The sequence below is a fragment of the Protomyctophum bolini genome (genome assembly GCF_963924005.1).
Source record: "Protomyctophum bolini genome assembly, chromosome: 18".
In the NCBI taxonomy this organism is placed as follows: Eukaryota; Metazoa; Chordata; class Actinopteri; order Myctophiformes; family Myctophidae; genus Protomyctophum; species Protomyctophum bolini.
The window spans coordinates 22,402,831-22,420,330 of NC_137879.1; the positions used below are offsets into that span (position 1 = coordinate 22,402,831).

Genomic DNA, 17,500 nt, shown 5'->3' on the forward strand with positions numbered 1-17,500 from the left:
ACTTGCATACATGATACACACATATGTAAACAGATTCAGGCGCAGACACACAGCCTTGCATTTCAAGCGTATCGTCTGTAAGTGAACGCCATCATTAGGCATCAAGGCTTCAGTCTTTTAGTGGTTGAAAAAGTGACCCATCAATGGAGGACCACCCGGAGGTCTGTAATGGATCTGTAGAACCATACCCACCCAGACATCCACAAAATGTCCCCCCCACTCCACAAACACACAAACGCACGCACACATATGCATGGCATGCGCACGCAGAGGCAAATAACTTCCCACTCACTTCAGATTATACAACAGGTCGTTTCGAGGAATCAATCTGATTGGTTGAAACAGATTTCTAGCCGCGCTTTAACCACAATATTGGAACTGCTAATCACAACAAAGTATTCAGCCGTGCTTTTCTCCCAGAGCGCAGCAGACTCGGTGGCTAGGCTAGCTAGTTTCTTGGGACATTTGTGATCATATAGTGGCTACATCTGTCATGAAAAATATATAGTTTTTCAGCGATAATCCTAGTTTTAAGGGTAACTTCTGCGATGCCTTTCAGAACCGCAGGCATGGATTAATGACGATAAAGAACACACTCTTGTGTAATATTGCTTAAATAATTCCAACATACAGTACCATGCACACAGTAGGCACATAAAAGTGTTAACGTAACCGAGGATGGATGCCCGTTTTTAAAGTTCAACTTATTCTTATGATTTTGTCACGTGGCATGCCGCATGCCCCCTTTTGCCCTTTTGAGCTCATGTATGGAGCTGACTGGTTTGTTTGTGCCTGATGCCATGACGACACATTCAGGCACACTCCAAATTTGGGCACAGCTGCAGTGCATTCAGTGCATTGGTAACTCCAATGCACTGCTCCGCCCTTAAGCCAATCGTAATATACTAGAACAGTGCCTGTTGGGGGGTGAATGATCAGGTGTGATCAATTGGCTAATGAAGGGCGAGGTCTGCATCATTGTGATGTCAGAACTTGATAGGAATAGGCCAGCTCCATATATGGAGATATAGGGGTGATCAGTGCCCATTGGGGGTTGATCAGGTGTGATTGTGATGTCAGAACAGGCCAGCTCCATATGGAGATCTAGGGCCGATCTGGATTTGGGCCCTGTCCGGAGCCTGGGCAGAGGCTTTCATGCTGGTTCTGGACAAATCCGAAGGACTTGACACCGGGCACTGCACTCCCTGTGGTGGTGTGGAATGCGTGTGTCAAATTTGAAGTCGCAAAGTCGGTGGGACGGACGGTTCTCGAGTTATGTGAATTACGTGGTGCATTTATATTAGGATATAGGATACTGGGTAGACATCACAAATTGAGGCATATAATACTGAAAACACATCTCCATGTGCACATTGTGAATGCACGCATCATCTTATAGGCTACAACATGACACATACTGTACACACCTGCGCGCGCGCGCACACCCCCACACACACACACACACACGCACGTGCCTCCAGACACCACAGAATTGGTTTGTGGTCTAAAGGGAATGTTGGATATCAGCTCTGGTGACCGTGTGCGTGCATGCTCGTGTATACATGTCCCCTCCCTCCCCTCTGTGCACCATCTAATACCCTGTCATCATCAATAACCTCAGCCTTGCTGACTCATTGCCTTTTACAACCATAGGGTTTGGGCCTTAGTTACAGCCGCAGACCCTTGTCTCCATCCGTCTGTCTGTCTGTTTCCCCACCAGACACACACCCGGTGTGTGTGTGTGTGTGTGTGTGTGTGTGTGTGTGTGTGTTCTGTCTGTCAGTATGAACACACACACACACACACACACACACACACACACACACGGACGCTGGGTACCAATCTCGGGGCTTCCTCGACCTCTCAGGTACGTGTATTGGCCGCGCGCATGTGTGCCTTGCATATTTGTGTGCGCGGGACAGTCACCGCATCCCCTCTCCCCAAATCATTCCCAATTGGAAGTATAATTCATCAGGATAATTGACTCTCACCAGGAGACAGTGTCTCGTCATCTCCACCACTTAGCGTGTCAGTTCAGCGCCCCTTCCTTCCTCGTGGTTCCTGTCATAATCGTCTCCAGGCAGCCATTATTCAATCCTAGCTTCGTTATGAGCAGTAAATACTATATGCGTGCGTTATCTCCCATATCAGCCCAAGGGAGTAAACATGAAACTGTCATATTAGCCCTCTGTTGGATACGGGGCATGTTTGTAAGCCAGGTATAGAATATCTATTTCCAGCACGGCAGTAATTGTGCTGTTTTTGTCAGGATGTGGGGATGCCAGCGGTCTGCGCTGATGAATAGGGAGACAGACTGTGGTAGACAATCTAAACATATGTCCCTAATGATGTTCAGCGTCTAATAGGCAGGGGTGGGAAGTAACTAAGTACATTTATTTAAGTATACTGTGTTTAAGTGCAGTTTTGAGGTGTACTTTACTTGAGTATTTCCAATTTCCAATACCTTTACTACATTACATCTCAGAGGCAAATATTGTGCTTTTACTCCACTATTTGAAAACTTTAGTTAGTACCGGTAGTTACTTTTATTATTATTACAAAACATACACCAGTAAGACGCCTTAATATAGGCGAGAGCGACCGCAGGGCTGAGCGCACTCTCCCGGAATAATGTCACTTCAATATGTCAGCACTGTCATAGAAGTTTCATTTTAAATTACAGTATTGATACTTTTATACTTAAGTAAAAAATGTGAGTACTTTTCCCACCACTGCTGATAGGCAATGGGCTAGATTGGTTCTCAATCTTTTTCCGGCTCAGGGCAGCCCTGTAAATAACCTTCTCATCCACGTCACCCCCGACATTACGCTGTTAATTTTTGTCATATTATGGTAGGCCTACAATAAATATGCAAATCTTTCCCCCTAAGATACAGCATGTCACAGAGAAAAGCTTGACAGAGAATACCAGTTTCCATTATAGGACAGACTGAAAATAACTTTATACTATACACGTATAACACTTGAACCCCATGCGTCCCCTTTCTGGGGGGAACGTTCACCAACAGTATAGCTGATCTATATGAACAGTTGTATAGATCTGCTATTTTTGGTGAAGAGAGTTGGTGTAGAGACGGAATAATAAGTACAGTGCAACTCAGGTGTGTTACACTAAGTCACTCAGTCTAGAGTACTGTCTAGAGGGTCTAAGTCAGGGGTTTTCAACCAGTGGGCCGGGGTCCACCAGTGGTCCTTGAAGGGATTCCAGGTGGGTCCCCATGCTAAATGATGGAGAGCTGGTAACCAAATGGACCCTTATAGATCTGTAACTCTTGAGAGAGTAGAATGAAACGCTCTCAAGAGTTATTTTATTTTTTAAATGACAACTAAATATTCAAAGTTTTGGTTCTGAGATGCTATAATATCAAAGTAGTCTACGCCTATAAGGCACCCCCATGGTCACATGCAGCACCCACTTTGAGAAGGCCTTCCTTCCCCAATGATGTTCAGCTTAGACCGTCCTGACGTGTTTATGGACATCAGTTTATGAATGCAGCAATAAGTGCTGCTGCTCCTGGGTCTGCTCATTGATGTGTCAACAGCACACATGTGGCGCTGTGATGGTAGTGTTGATGGGGAGGCTTTTTTTTCTCTCTCCTCTTTTCACCAACATAACATGTCAATCAAAGGGCTATTTATGGCTATACGGGCCTCATTTTGGGTTTCGCGTTGGGTGGGTATGTGTGAATTTTGATAAATGAAAGCATAACAGATGGCATGAATGGTATGTGCTTGAGATTGAGGCGTTTTTCTATTTTTTTTGCTAACTTTTCTAAATGAATAAGTGCTTCATATAAACATCACTATATTGATTCCAATGATTTATTAAGACACATCTCCCAGGTGTGAGGAAAAAACGTACAGTAGGGCCTACTACACTCATGCACATCATGCTTCTGAATGAAATTAGACACTCACATGCAGGTTTTATATAAACACTGTCTGAAGAAACACTGTCTTATGGTCTATGTATAACCCAAGTTCAAATTCAATAGAGTTAATGGGCCTGTGCAGTGTGCAATGCGTGCTGGATATATACCTTGTAGGCTACCCTAACCCCCAGAGTTTGAAATGCAGCGCTGGAAACATTGTAGTGAGAGAGATCAGTAGTATACTAGAACAGGATCGGATCACATCGAATTACAACGAAATCCTAGTCCACGGCAGAGAGAGAGAGAGAGAGAGAGAGAGAGAGAGAGGGGGGGGACACACACACAAAATAACAAGCCCCAGAATCATCTGAACTCGACTGGCGGGGGCTGTTTCTAAAGGTGCGCACCTAACTGGCTGGAGCCAGGGCGGCGTATAGCCTTTCACACGCTTCTAAAATACTCCTCGGGCAGAGCCTGAAAGGGTTACTGTTTCTCCAAAGTGCCTCATTCTGCGCAGTCGAGAGGGGGCGGCTGAGTGGCGCCGTCGAGTCAGAGACGCAGTTTCTAAAAACCCCGAGACATCATCAAGAAAGAAGCTGACAGTAAGGAAAGCAGCCCCCTCCTCCTCCTCCTCCTCCGCTGGCATACTGCCGCTCTCCTCCTCTCCTTACCAAATCCCCTCAGTGGATCTGTCACAATAACCGGGCGGCAAGTGTCAAATCCAACTCTGGCCGCAAAGGCACAAATCACTTTAACGCGCACAAGATGCGCTCAGTGGAAATACTCTCTACATCGCTGCTTTTAGAAACATTTGGGGGGGGGGAGCTTTTTGAGACATTTAGTCATGGCTCTGTTTAAGTCGTTGATTTGTATTTAAAGAATAATATAAACACTATAAAACCCCCTACTTAGAGTAAATGACTCCCCGCTTTGATTTCATGGGGACTTAATTCGCCGCATGTCTCCAGAGCTTTTAATTGGCCATATCTCTTTAAGTCGCAGACAGCGTACCCCCGCTCTCCAATTAATAGTCTGCTAACGTCAAAAACAGTTGACCATTGTTTTATGGGCTTTGTTTTCTCTCTCTCTCTCTCTCTCTCTCTCTCTCTCTCTCTCTCTCTCTCTCTCTCTCTCTCACTCTCACTCTCGCTCTCTCTCTCTCTCTCTCTCTCTCTCTCTCCCTCTCTCGGGGGCGGTCAGACTTGAATAGGCGCCGGTCTGCTCCAGTCCACCTCTATACAAATACCTCAGTGGAACTTTGTGCTGTGAGCTTCCAGCGCACAGAGGCAGCAGCAGCAGACCCCAGACGCCCCTGGCCTGGCCTGCATGGCTGGCTCGCGCTGCGTGCCTCGCCATTTCATCATCTGACAGTGTTTGAAATGTCTGAATCATATTTTACCGTTATGTTAACACCTTGGAGTCGAGAAATGAGCGTGTGTGCGTATAGGCAGGGGGTGACTGGGAGAGATGGATATGCGTGGCCTCTCCCTCTCTCCCTCTCTCTCTCTATCCCTGCCGGTTCAAACAAATGAATGCCAGTTCTGTGGACTCGGCGCTCTCGGTATGTGTTGCGCATTACACAACGCAGTAAATCAGCCGTTTCTAAAATCACTGTGACAGCGTGGAGCGTCAGGCAGTCCGCTGCATGCTGCTGGCTGGCTGTGGTGTGCACTGCGTGCGTGCGTGCATTCAGCGACTCCATTCCATGCACTCCGCGGGACAGACCCTTGTGTAGCTCCACACACTTCATATATACACGCCCCCTCGGGCCACGCATAGAGACAGGCATTTATAAGCAACATGGCTTGACACTAATACATGTTGAAAAGATAGACTTTATTGCTAAAACGTGTAACCATAACATGTACACTGATATGTTTTACTTTTTTATTTTTTTATTTTTAGAAATATTCAAGTAGACATCTTCCCATAATTATTATTTTTTTCTGGTATACTCTGCTATTCTCTTTCCTTATGCTCTATACTCACAATCGTTAAAATAATAAATAAAACGTACAGATTTGTTTATTTCTACAATACTATGTATTCCAAAAAAAGCTGAGTTCACGCCTTTATATATATCTTTATCCTCAACTTTTTTTCAATTTAATTATTATTGATATTAATATCATACAAAAAACTCTAGGCAGCATTGCAGTGAAGTAACAGTCAGCATCAATGTTCAGTTGAAAAGGAAAAAAAAATCCACCTCTTGGAGAAGTGTATGCATTCCATCTTCAACGTCTCATAAAAAATAAAAAGAAGCCCTTCCTTACGAAGTGCTTAATATGTCCCCCCGAAAACAACGTTTTTCAGGGCTGAAAATAAAATATGGTCCTGGGTTCATTTAGAAAAAATAGCTGCATTTTTCTTAAATATGTACAATGTTGGTATTTCAATTAAAATGCTATATAAAAAAATAGATTCGCTATGGTGCCCACCTCTGTAGAGAGTTAACAGTGCAATAGAAACCGTATTTCCAGTCCACTCCACCCCCCCCTCCCTCCCCCCCTCCTTCGACCCCCACTATTACTTCCAATAGGGAGAGAAAATCAGCACGAACACTTGCACTCTGAGATGATTGGGTATTGCACCTGTATCCACGTACAATATTTCTGTCTTAAAAAGCCCTGACAGTACCACCGCAGGAACGTCTTGGTGATCGACTTGACCGGCTTGCAGAACATGCCCTCGGGGAAGGAGCACGAGCGCTCGCTGAAGCAGTTGCCCTCCTTGATGTAGCGCGGCCAGAACCTCACGCCCAGGTCCTTCCAGGTGTACACCACGGGACAGTGCGTGTACGTCCACAGCCACTGCAGGAATTTCCTGCGGGCCTTCTTGCCCACCTTGACCCGCTTGCCGTACGGCGTCTCCGTGAGGTCCAGCTTTTTAATGTCGTTGGGCATGGGTCCCTGCATGCGCACCTGCGTGTCCTGCGCGGAGAGGTTCACCTGCATGGCCATGGGCGACGAGACGGACATGAACGTCGGGTCGAAGTTGCTGCCGAGCTTTTTCCGCAGCGTCCTCTCGGACAGGTCCTGCTCGCGGGGGTCGTACTCCGGGTCGGGGTCCTCCTTCAGGTCGGGCACGGGGAGGGTGTCGCTGGGCGACGGACGGAGGCGAAGGTAATGCTGGGAGACTCCGAGGTGGACGCACATCACCACCAGCGCGTAGACGAGCAGCGTCTGTGAGAAGGAGCCCATGTTTGAACTCTTGTTTTGGCTGCAGCGGCTCTCTGTGTGTCGAATATTCAGTTCTTTTCCCCGCTACTGTGCACTATGAAATGAGCAGCCCGGGGCTTCATAAATAGTCGAAGTACTGCCACGAGCAAGACGATACTTTTAATAGACCACGTCGGGTTTGAATGACATGGAACGGAGGGCTTGCTTTTTAGGGCTCCGATCAATTTAGCAATTTGCCCGCTGATGCAACCTTGCAGCGCGAAAAGGGTGCCTCTTCTTAGCACACACAAAAAAGTAACGAAAAAGAAAAAAGGGGTTTAGAGTTTAGTCTAAACAAAAACAGCACAAAAACAAAATGGGGAAAACTCTATTCACGCTCTCTCCAGCCTCACCCCTCTCCCTTAGATTCACTTTGGGTTTCTTGCGGTTGTCATGGTTACCCCAGGGACTCGAAGCCACGACAAATTGTCTAGACTGGATGACAGTGGCTGAGGCGAGAGCTGCATGGAATGAAGTGTTTCTAAAGATCCCGCGTTCTCCACAGAGACAAAATAGATCCGGAGCGCCCCGAGAGAGCAGCTAGGGCGCACAAAAGAGTACTTCACCAAGTTTTAAATGTCACCGGCCCGGCAATGAAGGCCGTCTTGGCCAATGTTATTTTTACGCACGGCTTTTATAAACGTGGCTTCTTTCAACGTGGCCTGACGGCGCTCTCGGGTTTTGACAAGGTCCCAGGGCAGAGCGCACGATCCATGGACGGAGGACACCTCTCCTCTGCTCAGTCCTCGTGTTGGTATTCCAGCACCGTCAACTGATAATGTCCAAAAAACTGGATTAGTTTATTCCCTCCACAAAAAGATAACGCGCCACGGCAGGCAATCAGAAGCTATAAAATCACAGCAGCCATGTATCTTTCCAGGAGTCGTTCCAAATCATGTGGCAGGTCCACTGTCCACACACACGCACACACACACATACACACACACGCACACATACGAAATGAAATACGAACTTTAAACATTCCCCGAGCACGCTCGGTTGTGCGCGTGAAAATGTCTGGATGAAATGTCTTTACAGCAAACTGCGCGCTAAATGCATATCAAGTGCAAAATGCACCATGACAAGTGAAAAGTTCTCTTTTTCTGCGAGTGCGAACGAAGTCCCCTTGCTTTCACGGCGGTGACATTGCGTGGTTTTCCTCTCAGAATAGCTCCAGGTCCCGCCGCGGTTGCATGGCGAAGGCTATAGTGTCCCAAAAAGCTGGAGAGCCGCCTGTCTCTGGCCGGGTCGGAGAGCAAAGCGTCAATTCCTGGGGGAGAGCTTCCACTGCTTTGATAGCCTGGTACAGTAGCTCCTACTGACAAGCTCCTACTTCAGGAGGTCTGAGAGTAGACTTGGCGCGGGGAGCGTTTCTTTGCTTAGGCACACTGTGTGTGAGTGTGTCTGTTGCGAGCAGGCGCTCAATCCCAAGTTAAATATCCCCCTCCGACGGTACAAAGTGTCAGCGGGGCCTGCCCACCACTGCCACTTTCACTATGATTGACAGCGGCCCCCTCCCCACCACCCCTCCCCGCACAACGTGGAAAAATATCGGCCACAATCACAGGGATCAGCCCGGGTCCTAAAGCCGCCGAGTTCTTTTTATTCCTCCTGACAGTTATTCTGATATTCCACACCCCCCAACCAAGTTATGCATATTATACATTTTCTTTTTTTTCTTCATGAAATACTCCTAAAGTAGGTCATATTATAGGCTAGGCCTACTCTTGTCTTTCCCGCATTTTCTCTGTCTTCAGTGTCCTGCATCACCTATTATGCACTAATAGGTTCAATACGTGTCAATACTTAATTGAAGTACTTAAGCGTTTCCTATGAACATTCCCATGAGATGTGTGGGAAACGTTTAGTAGACTTTTTTCCCCTTTTCTTTTCTTTTTTTACACGGAAAACGGGCATCACATTCCAGCCTTGTTCGACAGGATTTGGGTCTACACAGGAATTAGCCAGTTGAACCCAGGGGTCACAAAATAGGCGCCCAATTAAAGCCTATAAACGGTCACGGATAACTAACTCGTACCTTTCCCATGTTAACTAACCACAGTCTGTAGGAAGGTCATGCTATTGCACACAGTCTACTTAGCTTGAACTATAATGCCTTCATGTGCGGTCAGCCTATATAGAGTAATGCCATTGAAATACGATAGTCCTATGTCTAAAAAAAGTATAAAGCAAAAAAACAAGAGAATAAACCAAGAAGAGGTATCAATGCCATCAATTTCTATTGTGTTAATTGAACTGATATTTAAATTCCAGACATATTATTATGGCAGTCTGGAATTTAAATATCAGCCTATATGCCATATGCTTATGTACACATTGAAATACACTTGTCAACTCGTTTCAGTCCTGAATAAAATCTAACCAAACTGTACACCTTTTGCTGTGGTGCTGAATGATCCTGCACAATGTATATACAGGTTGGCTCGTGTTCTTCTCTGTCATTGTGCGTGTGTTTTTGTAGTGGTCGCTAGGGGGCGTCGATCCAGCACGGTGAAGGGAACCCACCACATCCAGCGAGGGGCTCCCCGTCCATCCACTCAGACTGACTGACTGTGTGACTGCTCATGCTTGAGTGTATGTGGAAAGAATGTGCACTCATACCTATACGGCCTGACTTGAGGGAAATACCTCAGCTGCTTTGTGATCAGTGACCTACAAAATATAACGTGGGACATATTATGCGCCAAATAATTTGCCCTGATATAAATAAATAAAAATCACACCCGTGTGAAGTGAGGGGTGCTCTTACGTCATCTCATTCCAATGTTTGTTTACGTAATGTTTGTGTTGGGACAAACACTCAAAACTGGCCATTCATTGTCAACGGCATTCAATGTTTGTGTCAAGACAATGTTTGCGTTTACACAAACCCTCAAAGCTGGACATAGGAGGGGCTTCTCAAAAAAGCGACTTCACTTTATATTCCATATCATGGAGACTTGAGAAAGTCAGTCGTTTGGTATAATTAACCATGGTATAACTCATTAACTGTACTGTATTAACTGAAAGATTATATTGTATATTATATACAATATAATATTGTAAGATTGTATTTTCACTGGTGCAAAGCCCTGGTGCCAACACACAAGTGGGCGCGCCCACACGCGCACGCACGCACACACACACACACACACACACACACACACACACACACACACACACACACACACACACACACACACACACAGTCATAAGCTGGCTAATGATTAGTTGTCTAGAGTATAGACAGGTCTCAGTGGGGACAGTGGGGCTGAACCAGCTACAGTAGAGCTTGCCTGTGTCTCCTATCCATTGTCTCCTTCTAGGGGTCCTGGGGGTGGTCCACACACACACACACACACACACACACACACACACACACACACACACACACACACACACACACACACACACACACACACACAGAGAAGAGGGCCCCATGCAGAGGGAGGGGACACTACAGGCTCTCACACTGTCCTCATGGCCCCCCTAATGCCAGGGGCCAGTCTCAGGACAGAGTCACCACCTACTGGCTAATTACTGGAGATAAAGACTGGAAGAGGTTGGAGGGGAGAGAGAACGGGAAGCAGGAACATGGAAGAGAACAGTCATGGACAGAGAGAGAGAGAGAGAGAGAGAGAGAGAGAGAGAGACACAGACAGATAAACAGACAGACAGACAGACAGATCGTGATTGAGAGAAAACGGGATGAAGAGGGAGAGAGAGAGGGAGAGAGAGGGAGAGAGAGAGGGGGGGGGGTGGAGGGAGAGTTGGTTGCAGCAAAGCAACGCGGGTGGGGGGGTTGAGATGGCGCTGGTAGCGCAGGATGGCAGTTTGCTGTGGAATGGCTAATTAAATAACGCAATAAAAGGACCCCGGCTCGCTTTAACGAAGCCTGCCGAGGCCTGACGAGGGGGGTTGGAGATGGTGGCGGGTGGGGAGGGAGGTGACGCACCGAGCAGGAGAGGGGTGGGGCCGGTGCCCAAAATTGGCCTTGTATAACAAGGGGACTTAGCTCTTTGGTTTTGCAGTGATTCTTCACGCTCCCTTTGGCCTCAATAGGGACGCACGGCGAGGGCGCGCTGGGAGGGGGTGGCCCCTAGGCACAGATAGGAGGACCCCCTTCATCTCTTCTCCTGTGAGCGTTAAACACACACACACACACACACACACACACACACACACACACACACGCACACACACACACACACACACAGCTTCATACAAAAGGCCTCTTCCCAAGGTCCAGTGAGGGGCTTATCCTGTGCTGGGGCACAGCCAGGGGCAGACCTGGCCAGACTGGCTGACTGTGCCCACCAGGGGCTGGTAGAATGGCACAAGGGGGCTCTGGTGGAGACGACGGCTGGGCGCGGAGAGAGCGGTGGAGAGACAGAGGGAAGGTGGGGGGGCTTTCGCTCTGCAACTGAAACAAAGGGCATCACCACAGGGGATACACTGACAAAATTGTTTTTGTTTTTTACACTTCCTATCCGTTTGCTGCTCCCTGAGGTGAGGGGAGAGCCGAGGAGGAGAGCAGAGCAATGGAATTTTGGCAAGGCACGCAGGGCTGTTTGGAAATGGGTCTTCAGCAGCAGAGATAATGTCTCACTGAAATCCCCAAGCCCCCTCTCCCCCTCCGAAATCAACAGATATGCCCGGGGCACGTCTAATTAGTTCTGTGTTGTGGCGTCTCCGGCAGAAACCGCTCCACTCGGTCCTTGGCACGCTGACAGGTTTCTTTAGAACCAACCCGGAGCCCAAAACCCACAGTTTCTCAGAACAGTTAAGCCCGAGTTATACTTAGTTGTGTGCTCTGCAGTTTTCAGTTCACGACACCCAAGGGACACCGACGACATTGGTTTATATAAACCCAGTGTAAGGCTTTAAGATAATATTACAGACACATCTGAGAAGTGTCTTTTCTTCTGCAACATGGCCCAACAGAACCGCCACTGTAAAGTTGGGTTTCTGGGGGTTTGCTCTCTGTCATCATGGTTGCACTCATGTGACCCGCATGTATTTTTGAGGACCACACACACATGCATGCACGCACGTACGTGTGCACACGCACACACGCACACACACACACACACACACACACACACACACACACACACACACACACACACACACGCCAATGTACAACAACTCAAAAAACAAGTTTTGAAATGCATGCATCTCCCTACCGTCACGTCAATATTATGCTCTCCTCTTCCCCCTCTCTCCGCCCCCCCCAGCCCTCTCTCTCTCTCTCTCTCTCTCTCTCTCCCTCTCTCTCTCCCTCTATTCTAGTCTGTCTCCTAGTCTTAACCCAAAGCAGATGGTTCGGGAAGCATGTCAAAAATCTGTCTCCCGTTAACATTACTTTTGAAGCCCCCCCACCACCACCACCACCCCACCCTGCGCACTTTTTCTTCTGTTCGCTAAAATTCATCATAAAGCTTTTTTTTCTTTTTCTTTTTCAAAATGGCCAGTAAACAGCATCAAAGTGACAATTTTCTGCCTTTCCTCTGATGACAAGAAGAAAAGGAGGGGGGGGGGAAAAGAGAAGAGAAACATAAATTGCGCGTATGGCCGCCTGTCCTTGTTATTTGAGGGGCGCGCTGCTCCCCGCCGATGTGCAATCTGAAGTCAATCTGAGCGTGGGCCGATTCCCTGCTTCTCCCACTATGGCATTCCAGTTGGGATGGGGGGGGGGGGGGGGGTGGGGGGGCGCCGCGCTCGATCACAGACTGTGATTAATAGTGATCGTATCATGGGCCGCTCGGTGGCTCTGTGATGTGACGGCTGGGCCTACTTTGAACCGTCTCTCTTATAGGGTGGCTCCAGCAGGGGCTACACACACACACACACACACACACACACACACACACACACGCACACGCACACACACACGCACCGTGATCTTTTGCCTCTGGTGTCCCTATGTTAGTATGTTGGGCATATTGTCAAAAAAGTTTGTGAGGTTGTACATAAACAGTGAATCCCATACCTTTGCTCTCACTGCTACAGATGGAACAGGTCCACGCACCGCCGCACACACACACGCACACTCAAATAAACTCACTAGCTGACAGATTTAATGCTGCAGAACTTGTTTACAATTTAAACCATCCCAATGCCAGCAGCTCCACTTGGGTTATAGCAGTACACAGTAAAATGCTCAGTGATAATTTAACTATTTTTTTTTAACTCTGAGAGGGTACAAACGTAACCAAACGGGATGGTCCCTTCCACAAACATCTGGTCACATTTGTACCATCTCAGTGTTAAATGAACTAACATCCACAATGTGTTTTGAGCTTGTATGTGTCTGTGTTTTTCATTCTCGCCGTAGGAGAAGACATATAATCATAAGGCTTCAGACAGGTTGGCAGAGAGGTGAACGTGGCTTCAGGGGAAGAAGGGCTGGAGTAAGAGGGTGTGTGTGTGTGCGGGTGCGTGTGTGTGTGTGTGGGTGCGTGTGCGTGTGTGTGTGTGTGTGTGTGTGTGTGGCGGTGGTGGGGGGGGGGGGGGGGGTAGTTTCCGTAAACCTTGCCCCTGAGTCTTCCTCCGTGAATCAACGCCATTCTTGTGTAATGATCCCCGGCAACTTTTAATTGGGGAGGTCGCCGTGACCTCACAGCATTCCAGCATGATTACCCTCATTCATGTCTTTGAAAATTAAGATTTAAAAAAAAAGGAAAGAATGAATGAATCTCATCCCCTCCTCTTCTTCTTCATCTCCTCCGCCTCCCTCCCTCACTCCGGTCTCCTCGTGTTATTTGGTGCATGCCCCGGCCCGTTTTCTTGGAAGAGCCAGAGTGCCCCATCGCCTTTCTATTCTCTCACTACCTCCTCCTCCCCCTTCTCGCCCTCCCTCCTTCCTTCCAGCCCTCGGAGTCGGGGAGTGATGAGGGTGGAATTAAATTGATCACCACCTTCCGGAAAACAACAGGAAAAAAATAGCGCATTCCGAACGCCAGGAGGGCGTTCCCCCTGGTCTTCCCTATGGCGGGATGACATCATTGGCCTTCTGCCCAATTCCCACCACTCACAATAGGGTCGCTGTTGCCTTCTCCACGGTGGCACCACTGAGCCCAGGGAGAGAGAGAGAGAGAGGGAGAGAGAGGGCCACGAAGCCCAGGGAGAGAGAGAGAGAGGGAGAGAGAGAGGGCCACGAAGCCCAGGGAGAGAGAGAGAGAGGGAGAGAGGGCCACGAAGCCCAGGGAGAGAGAGAGAGAGAGAGAGAGGGAGAGAGAGAGAGAGGGAGAAAGAGGGCCACGGAGCCAAGGGAGAGAGAGAGAGGGAGAGAGAGGGCTAATGAAGCTGCCACTAGTGTTGAGTCAGGCACACGCACGCACACGCACACACACACACACACACACACACACACACACACACACACACACACACACACACACACACACACACACACAACCAAATTGTGAGTTGGCTTATGTACAGTGGCTGAGCTAATGGAGTTCTACTGTATGATACCACATGAATTCATTCATGTACTTAAACGCACTCTAATGCTCTACTTGTTGAGCATTACATTTACATACAAAAAGCCAGTGAAGCATTGGGACCTAAATAAAAAGCAACAAAACTATTCAGTGTCATGGTTTGATTTGGAATCGCCATACAACAGAAATTTGAGAATTCCCAAGGTTTTAAAAACAACCAACCTCGTTAAGAGCCTTTTTCATCACAGATAAAAGAGCAGCTCAATGTGAAATGCAACCACATGTCTTTAAGAAGCTCCGTCCCCACGTAGGTAAACTCTGACCACCAGTACTAGCAGCTCGGTCACTCTCCCGACCGCTAAGCCATTGTGCTGCCGTGGGCCATCTTGTTGGAACGAAACGGTTTGCCCACAGCCACTGACCACAACAGATGTTCCCTTGCCTCCTGCTCACCCTCAGCATGTGTGTTCTGTTGAGTCTCAGGAGCAGAGCTATGCTTTCATAGACTCGGACTGTGTGTGGAAAGAATAAATAAAACAAAGACTATGGGACATTCTGGTACAGAGCTCCCCCCACCACAAGTTATGCCTTTAATGTCTTAGTGACAGCATTCAGAACCCAAGAAGAAAGTCTTCCTCAGTCAGGCACTCTGTTTAAAAAAGCATGGTGGCTTTGACAACATTCTGAGAGGATATTCAGCACGGTGTACCAGGATGTGGAATCTGAAAAGGGAGACGAAAAATTACCCCCCCCCCCCCTTTAAAAAAAAAGCCGGCAGACACACACATGTCGACAAGCAGGCAGTTCTGGCCCACAGTGCCCTTTGGCCCCCTGGTATGTTTGGAGAACACGCATGAGACTAAGAGGGGTGACAGCCCACAGGGATGCCAGCAGGGTTGGGAAGGCTTTGGGAAATGTCTCGCCACTGTGCGAGCACGCACTGCCGCCCGTTGGGGGGTGCCTGTCTGCTTGGGAACTGGACGGGACGGGACAGGGGGCAACAACGGAGAATGTGTTTTCGCTGTGTGTTGAGGGAGATCGTTTGTCCAGGGGATGTACCGACTGTTGACTCGCGCTGGTTTGCTAATCGAAGGCCACAAGCCCCCGGAGCCATGAGCAAATAGGAGCGTCTGCCTTACCCTGTCACCACAGAGAGAGATGGAGTGGGAAGAGCAAAGGGGTGATGGTGGACACACACAGAAACACACACACACACACACACACACACACACACACACACACACACACACACACACACACACACACACTAAAGGCGAGTAGTACAGGCTCGGATGAAGTATTGCGGAATGGACTGTGGTTGAGAAACAACAGCATAGAACAAAAGCTCATGGCACTCTCATGCTTGAAGCAACTGCTTATGCCTCAATCAAAGTTGGCCTGGCTAGGGTGACTGCATGTGTTACGCAGGGGAAAAGTTCCTGCCCACCACCGTATAGACTGGAGTTTGATTCCACAATTTCATCTGGCTTGACCGGGCGATCCCAACCAACACAGGCCGGACAAACCGGGCTTCCCTGTTTGTAGGTGGGAGAGCGATCTCTGACATCTTGTCACTTACCATCTCTCTCCCCCATTGCCTATTCCCTATTCTGTCTTATAAAAGCCCCAAAATATACCTTGAAAAAAGGATTGGGAGGGACAAGCGTGATTCTTCGCATGTGTTATGTACGTCCCGGTGAAACTCCTCACTGTCACACTGTAAGGTGAAAAGAACCGGGTGTGTATCCGAGGAGACGTGATTGTGGAGCCCCTCCCTAGGCCAACAGTAGGGGTTGACAGGGACAGGGACTATGTCGTGGTATAATGATAAAATAGGGGAGAATGTTTTTTATAAAGATACAAATAGAGGAATTGATCAAAGAAGATTGGATTCCATAATCAGGACCCATTGTCCCAGACCCTGCAAAATCCTGAATTGTATTTTACTGTGCACATGGCATAAACAAATGTTGCTTTGCTTTGCGTTGCTTTGTCACTTGATGAAAGATGAAAAAGAAATTGCACAGTGGAGAAGGGACGTTGTCAGCTACTACCTACATAGTGGAATGAGAATAAAACGATGAAAAATGGCACATTTTTAAGTAAGATATAGTCAAAGTAAGGCCACCTGCCTTCAGTTATCAGGTATACAAATAATTGGATTAGGTCAATTAGAGTGATTATCCCACCATTCACTGCTCAGGCATATTATAGGCTGACAACAGTCCTCTAAGGGGACACGGTCGTCCACTGACAGCCAGGAGACTGAGGTCTCAGTAGAGCGGCACACACAGACAACACAACCAGGGAGTGGGACAGACAGACAGACAGAGCCTTGCAGACACCAGCAGACAGAGGCTGTTAAAAGCATTCACACTCCAATAACTTTAGCAAAGTCGGAAAGACGGCCCAAGGAGAGAGAGAGCAAGAGAGAGAGAGAGAGAGAGATGTGGGGGTTGTTAAGTATCCCGGCCGTGCAGATCTACAAGGAGCTATTGATAACGGAGAGGCGGACTATAGTGTCAGTCTGAGAGCCAAACAGAATCACAATTGTGGTCTGTGGCAGTAACCTTGTTAACCTTATTTAACCTTGGATTTGGATGGTGTGTGTGTGTGTGTGTGTGTGTGTGTGTGTGTGTGTGTGTGTGTGTGTGTGTGTGTGTGTGTGTGTGTGTGTGTGTGGGGGGGGTCCTCTTCGGACTACAAGTGTCCATTCACAAAGGATACGGGGGCATTGTGTGGCTCTTCTCACAATAACACATTAAATCAACTCCCAAAACAAGGACAGTACTCACACAGTCCAAACACATCTCACCATTGATATGGGCCGTGTATTTGGACTGCATGAGTAGCGTCTTTGTTTTGCGGATTTGTTCTAATGTGTTATTGTGGCAATGGTGCACTATAGTCCATTTTCCATAACATAGGTCATTTTTCA

At 47.9% G+C, this 17,500-nt stretch overlaps 1 protein-coding gene across 1 annotated transcript; it reads right to left on the reverse strand.

Annotated features, from left to right (window-relative positions):
• Positions 1-5,710: 5,710 nt before the first annotated feature.
• nog2 (noggin 2) lies at positions 5,711-8,557 on the reverse strand. Its single transcript, XM_080788571.1, has one exon. The coding sequence runs from the start codon at positions 7,094-7,096 to the stop codon at positions 6,446-6,448; it is 651 nt and encodes a 216-aa protein (XP_080644697.1). The 5' UTR covers positions 7,097-8,557; the 3' UTR covers positions 5,711-6,445.
• Between the last annotated feature and the right edge of the window lie 8,943 nt (positions 8,558-17,500).

What these genes read in the sequence shown, in the direction of transcription:
- nog2 (XM_080788571.1), bottom strand. Translation starts at nt 7,096, where the DNA reads ATGGGCTCCTTCTCACAGACGCTGCTCGTCTACGCGCTGGTGGTGATG.